This window comes from Montipora foliosa, chromosome 14 (assembly GCF_036669935.1).
Source record: "Montipora foliosa isolate CH-2021 chromosome 14, ASM3666993v2, whole genome shotgun sequence".
NCBI classification, from domain to species: domain Eukaryota; kingdom Metazoa; phylum Cnidaria; class Anthozoa; order Scleractinia; family Acroporidae; genus Montipora; species Montipora foliosa.
Window position 1 is genome coordinate 15,767,994 of NC_090882.1, and position 7,500 is coordinate 15,775,493.

The 7,500-nt window shown below is 37.7% G+C and overlaps 2 protein-coding genes across 3 annotated transcripts in view; both read right to left on the minus strand.

Moving 5' to 3' along the window:
• The window catches only part of LOC137984861 (alpha-1,6-mannosylglycoprotein 6-beta-N-acetylglucosaminyltransferase A-like), a 23,326-nt gene extending 20,008 nt beyond the window's left edge, over positions 1 to 3,318 (minus strand). Inside the window, exons 1-4 of the mRNA XM_068832176.1 lie at positions 2,308 to 3,318; positions 1,122 to 1,189; positions 898 to 987; positions 404 to 472 (exon numbers count right to left, since the gene is read on the minus strand). Of these exons, the coding sequence (XP_068688277.1) occupies positions 404 to 472; positions 898 to 987; positions 1,122 to 1,189; positions 2,308 to 2,512 (432 nt within the window). The 5' untranslated portion in view covers positions 2,513 to 3,318. The remainder of the gene's footprint in view (positions 1 to 403; positions 473 to 897; positions 988 to 1,121; positions 1,190 to 2,307) is intronic.
• Positions 3,319 to 5,073: 1,755 nt separating this feature from the next.
• The window catches only part of LOC137984862 (uncharacterized), a 5,720-nt gene continuing 3,293 nt past the window's right edge, over positions 5,074 to 7,500 (minus strand). For both annotated transcript variants that reach the window (XM_068832178.1, XM_068832177.1), the window contains exon 5: positions 5,074 to 5,808. In XM_068832178.1, coding sequence (XP_068688279.1) covers positions 5,495 to 5,808 — 314 coding nt within the window. In that variant the 3' untranslated portion in view covers positions 5,074 to 5,494. The remainder of the gene's footprint in view (positions 5,809 to 7,500) is intronic.

Below are 7,500 nucleotides of genomic sequence, written 5' to 3' on the forward strand. Positions count from 1 at the left end.
GCTCATTTTTTATTTATTTCCTCTTCATTTAAATGCCCCAATTTTGCGAGAAACCACGGCCACCGTAGCTCACATAAGTGACCGATACAAGCAAGAAAGCCCACTACGAAATTGTATCAATTGAGCTTTACTGGAGAATACAGCCTGCTAAATCAGCAAGTCATACAGCGTCCGTACTATCTGAGATATGAATAATGCCACGCATTCCGCGATTGTTTCGGACAGTTCGGTTCTGGTTTCCAAAATTAACTCTTCCTTCTGTGCATTCTCAGAAATTGTAAAACTTTGTGGTTGATCACATTTTCAAAAATGGAACCCGATTTTGACCACAAGCATCCCGGAACCTGGCGGGGCTCGTTTGTATATATATATATATGAAACAATCGCGAATCTACTTTTTCACCTTCTCTCTTCTTCGTTCTTTCTTTTTCATGTATTTTCTCCAAGTGAGCCGTGGGCACCAAGACTCAACCTAAGAACACAGGGATGATAAGAGTCTTTTTCATGTTTGAGAGAGAGTATTAACTCTTCGACCTGAGTAAGGTACCCAGGCTCCCCCACAAAAGATACTAGACTGAAGCGAGATCTAGGAATCCGAGCCAGTGTGCTTAGCTTGGTACATTCAAAGAGGCCATCACCCCATCATTTCCAAGAAATAACACAGATTACTCGAGTTTTTTTTATTGGCACTAACCCCAACCCTAACCCTGAAACTGCCTCGCTATGAGCAAAACCCGCAAAGGAGGACTCCAGAGAGTATCCAAGAGGTCTGGCAGCGTATAGCGAGGAGAGACTCCTTATCGTATTTTTTCAGTCGATTGGTCGACCCCCTCTTCCACAGCCCGTGCCACCTATTAGGCGTTCTACGCAGATGTAGTAACAAGACAGATTTCTTACTTCACTTAAATATATGATCAGCGAACAGGTCGTTCCATCCACATCATATTCCATGTAACAAGGGTTTTTTTCCCAGTTGTTCCTCAGTATCTAAAAGTAACCGCTAAGTTTTAGCATGAAAATCAAACACAAAGACCTTGAACAGAAAAAAATAAATGACGGGCCATTTCCATTCTGGTGCGGGGCTTGATACAAGTAACTATTTTCGTAATAAGCATTGATACCTCCACTCTATTCCTGCAATCGGGATAGGATTTGTCTTCCGGTATTTCACAGCTCAACTCATCCTCATCTACAACATGTCAAGAGATTACATTGGCTCAAGCAATTTAGTTTGTTCCCTTTACTTGCAAGGCTGGGATTGAATTGCGGATTGCGGGGTTAAAAAGATAGCAGCCGTAAAACCAAACCGCCTTTTAACGAAGCGAGACTGCAAACCTACTACATTGAAAGAAATAATATTCCCGTATCTCTTTCACACGCGATCTTGTTTGAAGAGTAACCTTTCACAGCAAAGTGCCCGCACTCAGTGACGTACCGTTTTTTCTTGTATAAGAAATTTTGACTGATAGGTATCACAATATCCAGTCCAGTCGTACTCGACCTTCTCCTAAGTCTTGTTCAAAAATTTGACCAGTGCACGAGCGAGTGTTTCGGAGCTTTAATACGTAACACTGACATCAGGGACAAAATGGTCAGGCTTTTCTAACGAAATGCTTCCTATTCCTTCACCTTTCGTAAATCAATAAACCGCATGTCAATTTCTTATCATTAAGCTTGACGTCGAGGTTTGTGATAAAAAAAGGAGGGTCTATTAGACGTATATCATAGATAACATCTTCTTAAAAATACGCCAAAAATGTAACTGAATAATAGTGCAAACCAAAGGATAGATGTTTTCTGTTTACACGATGTAGTAGGGCTCCTTAGCTAGCCGTAAGTGGGATAGGACAACGGATGCAGTGCATCAGGGGCACCCAACGTCAATTTTCGGAAAATATCTGTTCGGAAGACGATTTGAGATCTAGAATTTTCGGAACATTTGTTCTAAAATTTCTTGCTTGCCTGCCTGGCCTAGGATTTTCGAACATCTAAAAAATGGTATAATTACCCATTTTAAACGTATTTTTACTCTAAAAAGGTCACCTAGAATTTTCGGGAGCCATTTTTTTGGCTGAAATTTTCGAAAAAGTAAGTTTTGATCCCTATAATTATCGGATCACTAGACTTTCAGCTTGGAAATCCGAACAGATAACAAATTTTTAGGGGATAAAAATATGGCTATATCTAGCGTTTAAATACCAAAATACGTTTAACAATGCTAGGTTTAAGTGGTTTTGAACTATATTCCCGTTGGGTGCCCCTGGTGCATGTAAATAGACAACAATTCTCTCGCATCGTGTTACTCACCATCAGTTGTTTCCGAATAGATCAGCTCTTCCAAAGATGCACTTTCATTTCCATTGCTGTCTGACTGCGACAAGCGAAGACTGTCAAAATACTTTCTCCCTTGTTCTATATCCAGAAGTAACTGAGCTGTTATTAAAAATAGAATCCACAGTCCCGCTAGAACGAGAAGTGTGCACAAAATACCACGAACACTACCAAACGACATGAAGTAAGTCTTTGAATTGTAGTGAAATTTTTCAACTTAGTAGGAAGCAAGCTGAAATCGTTTTGGAAACGTTATTGTTCCTACGTTTTCAACACAGACTGCGCTAAATTTCCATAAAGCAGAATTTTCCCAGAGTGTTTTTGGTTGCCAGGTAACGAGAGTCCTATAAGGCCCTGGCCCAACTATCGCAGAAAAGAGCCAATTTTGTTCGAGCCAACATTGTTCAACCGTTTGGCTGCCAATGTTGCAGGGCACGTTCGTTCAACAATTTTTTGCTTGATCAAATGTTCATAACTTATGTTGAGGATAAAGTTTGCTTTTGATCAACTATTTCGCCAATCAAAGAAAAGTTGGGTTGTTTTGCCGTTCTGATTTTCTGGTTGTTGCGGAATTCCGGAACTTCAAGAATACCCAAGTTTCCGGCAAATTGTTTTCTGAATATTCCCGTTCCATTGGAAACTTTTTGTAGAATGGAAGGCGCCCAATGTCATCTATAAATCAAAGATCAATCACTGTCCGAATTAACATTCCAACAACACAAGTAAATTAAATACTTCAACAACAAAGAAATATTATAGTAATAAAGGACTTTTAGTAGTTTACATGGTACAATAGAGTACCAAGTGAAGCTATGATCCTCGCAGTTATGAACACAATTTTTGCAATTGCATATAGAAGCCTGAAAAATTCAGGACTTCAACGGGGTTTGAACCCCGTGACCTCGCGATACCGGTGCGACGCTCTGACCAACAGAGTTATGAGGCCAATGACGTTGGGAGCTGGTCATCTGTGGGTGAGGAATGAATCAATGATGAAATGATACGATATGAAATCAAGTGAGTATCATAGCTTCACTTGATTCCATATCCGCAGTTCATATATGATCCATTTCATATAGCTTCATATATCATTTCACAATATACTATGTCCAAAGAAATAGTAAACACGTTTTAAAAGTCTTTTAATTCATAAGTTCGCAAAGTGTCCCTGTAAGTATTAAAAGCAATAAGAGCGAGTTGAAGCGACATCTGGAGTTGCAAATAAATTGTTTAAAAAAACCTCTGCTCATTAACATCGATTCATACGGTTGAATAAATTAGCAATGGGTAAACTTATGTTCAGTCGCCAGCAACGTAGAGAAAGAATCTAGTTCTTAGGGACTCTTTTCCAAAATTGCAGCACCCTCAGAAACAAAGTAACTCTTAAGTGAATAAAACATAGAACTACCTTTTATTTATTATTTATTTATTTATTTATTTAACCTAAAACCAACTCAAGAATTCCTATTGCATTTAAAATGTACTTAGCTGATTTTGCACTAAAATTTGGTTTTATATGCAATTCCTCCAATTTAACACGACACGAGTGTTTTCCAGAGGTTAAGGCATTGGGTTGGCATGCAGTTGCTCCTGTGTAAAAGGGCAGAGTAAAATAATAATTTTTATTAAGAATTAGATCATTGGATAGTGAAATTCTAGGGTTCGCTTAGCCATCATGGTATAATTATGACACTGTCAAAATAGAGCACAACTCGTAAACATGCTCAGCGATACTGCACACCAAAACATCTAGAATAAGCTCTTTAATCCAACTTTTTTTGCACTAATCTTTAGCAAATGAATTGTAAACCACAGATTTGGGTGTATCAAGTGCGGGGCAACGTCAGTACCTAAACGAGGCAAACAGCTCTCTACTGCACAATAACCAAGTGTACAGTAACTAACTGTCCAATATCGTGGAATATTTGTACTCGTTTCGTGCGTTTTCTGTACAATAACTAATACAGTTGGATAATAAATATTTAACAATGATTCCATGAACACACGTTGGATACGAGATGGTAAATACAGTAAATAGCTAACGAGGTGCATAGCGCCGAGTTGGCTATTACCAATCTACTGTAACTGTTCACGAGTTTTTTTTTGTGTTTACAAAATAAAGTAGGGAATATTTAACCATAATTTGTGGGCATTCTTAATAACGTATTATCTATCATCTCATACCCTAACATGCCCTTGTGGAAAAATAATAATCCTCTCTGCCCTCTGCTCTCTGGATTTGTCTCTATAGAGGTTTTGAAAAATTGAATCTACCAATCTTGGCAAAGAGCCAACTTATTTTCTTCTTCTTTCTGAGAAAGGTACAGAAGTCGGACCGGATCAACTCGTATTGCTTACCTCGAATCAACGAAAAAAAATGACCACCTCAAGAAATCACCCTAGCCCTAATCTTTAGCAAACGTTGAATAGTTTTGGTTTACAAAACCGTCTTTTGCTCGATCCAAGGTGAGCAATTTAAGCTGATCTAGTTCGACTTTTGTACCTACCCTTCTTTCAGCAAGCCATGTTTGATTTGAAAATTTTCTTTCAACTTTTATTGTTTTCAAGCACATGGATTTTTGGTATCTCTACGTGGAAAATGCGCTACAGAAATGAAAATGCATTATCACATCATTATATAAATAATGATTATAATTATGATATGGGTAAGATCCTGTTAGATTGTTGAATGAGTGGAATTTTTGTCTATATAAAAAGTGAGTGTAAAAGTAAAAGAGCAGATTTGAGTTGGAATAAAATGGCACCCTAAAGGGGCAGCATTTCCTTTATTATACAAAGCAGGTACAAATCACTTGACCAAAGTTTTGGCATTACCTTCAGAAGTGAAATAAAAAACAATGTCATAAAAATAGATTACAAATCTTGTTCTATGTATAATGTGCTCCACATTAAAATGATCTTGGCAACGATAAAAACCATATTCTTAGCCTGCAATGCTAGCAGATTTAAACAAGAGCAAGAGTGTCTATGATAAGCATGGTATTTTTCATGACAGAACAACACAGAGAAAGGTGACACTGTTCGTGAGAATCCCTTTTCACATAGGTCACACAAGCACATTATTCCAATCAACCAAACAGGCTTAAACATTTGCCACGCAAATAACATAGTGTGTACTTTACTGTGAACTCTCCACTTATAGCTAGAGCCCATAACAATATTTCTGTGCGATTCGATTCTTCCCAAGAGCTTTCAAGGCTTTTGGTAAGTCCATAAATGTTTCAGACTTTCCACTTTGAAACCACACCATTAACATCTGAAATGCTTTTTCTCGTACACTGGGGTACTGAACATTGTCTGCCTGAATTTCTTCAATGCTTTCATTAGGAATTTTCAATTTACGTCCAAGGGGCTTCCAAAAGGCAGCAATCTCTCTTGACAAGTCATCAAGCAGTTCCTCAGATAGAATCATATCCACATTCTTTGTAGTCTTTGCTCTTTTTGCTGGTGGTGCACCTGCAAACCAATTTGATGCAAGTGTAACAAGAGGTGAGGAACAATCAAGTACATATGCCAATAGCTGGCACAGCAAGCAACTCTTTTAATTAAGGCCTGTGCAAACATCAATTAATGTATTTTCGGTAAGAAAAAAATTCTTGCTACTGTCTATCATTATAAAGCCATGATGTGTTTTCGAAATTTGAGTTTATTTAACCCATTCACTCCTGGAAGAAAGACTTAATAGATTTTACTCTGCCTAACACCAGACATGCAATTCTACCAGAAACCCATAAGGGTTGAAACGTGTAATGTGCGTTCATAGCTTCCGAATATTCAGTGCGAACTGATTGGTTGAATGTTTCAGTGCTAAGTACCATATTTGGAAACCCCTCGCTCTTGTTGTTCCAAATATGGTACTTAGCAAATTGAATATTCAGAAGCTTGTTTCCCAGCATACAAGGGGCCATGACACGTTTCAACCCTTATGAGTTTCTGATTCTACTTAATTAGATAGATAATGATGAAATACCAGCATTTCTCCTTTTACTAAAAAATCATATCTTCACTGTGCAGTGAACATATCATTTTTATCTTTCACATGTGAGAATGTAGGTGTCGTCATGGTAACGAACACAATTAGCCAATAAAACACGAGCTTCGTCTTCATTGTAAGATACTATTGTGCTTCCATATAATTCTTCTCTACTACATTAACATTTTTTTCCACAATTTTACATTATCATGAATTGCTTTTCATAACTTTCATATCTTGTTTCATGTTACACAACATGCATGTTTTAGCGGTTGCTGACCACTTTTTCATCATTTTGAAAATACATAAAACAAGTTATTTTTAAATCTGGACATTTCATCAATATCTATATAATAAACAGAACATTACATGGCCGCTTGGGGATACAAATTTTATCTTCTTGTGCTGAAAGTATCTCTCATGCGTAAGCAAAGTGAACGAGTGAGAGATACTTTCAGCAATCGAAGATAAAATTTGTATCCCCAAGCGGCCATGTATTATCCTCTATTTCAACTGGCGGCTTTGCTGGGTCACCTGAGGAGTGAATGGATTAACAGTATCAAGGACAACAAGGTTGTTTGAAGTTGTGCCAACAAGTAGCATTCATATTACAGGCCTTAAAAACAACGACAACAAATAAAAGTCTAGAGTAAATAATTATTATCAATTATTACAAATACTCTCATGATGAAGCTTGACAACAAAAACATAACATGTAATGGTAGGTTGGATGCTTGGCTAAAGGTAAGAGGACAACTGAAGCACATTCACTGTTTCAGACAGGAATAAAACCTACAACTTCCATATCACCTGTCGGATGATCTAACTATTGCGAAAGTCAAAAACTCATGATGTGTTTGGTCACTCATGATGTTCTTGCACAGTCACTTACAAGTACCGTGGGTTCAACAATGTGAATATCATTCAACATCAGATATTTTTGTATGATATATAGGTATGGTGGTAATGGTGTTTAACCCTTTGATGTCCAAACCAGCCTAAACCGGCCAGACGTAGTATTTTACTCTGTCTAACGCCAGACGATTTTACTCGTCAATGGAGAGCCCCTGGGAGTCAATGGGTTAATGTACCCATAAGAGAAATTGAATTGGGGACAAGTTTGTAAACTGAAATCAACAATTAATGCAGATCAAATCAACCCACATATGACACTG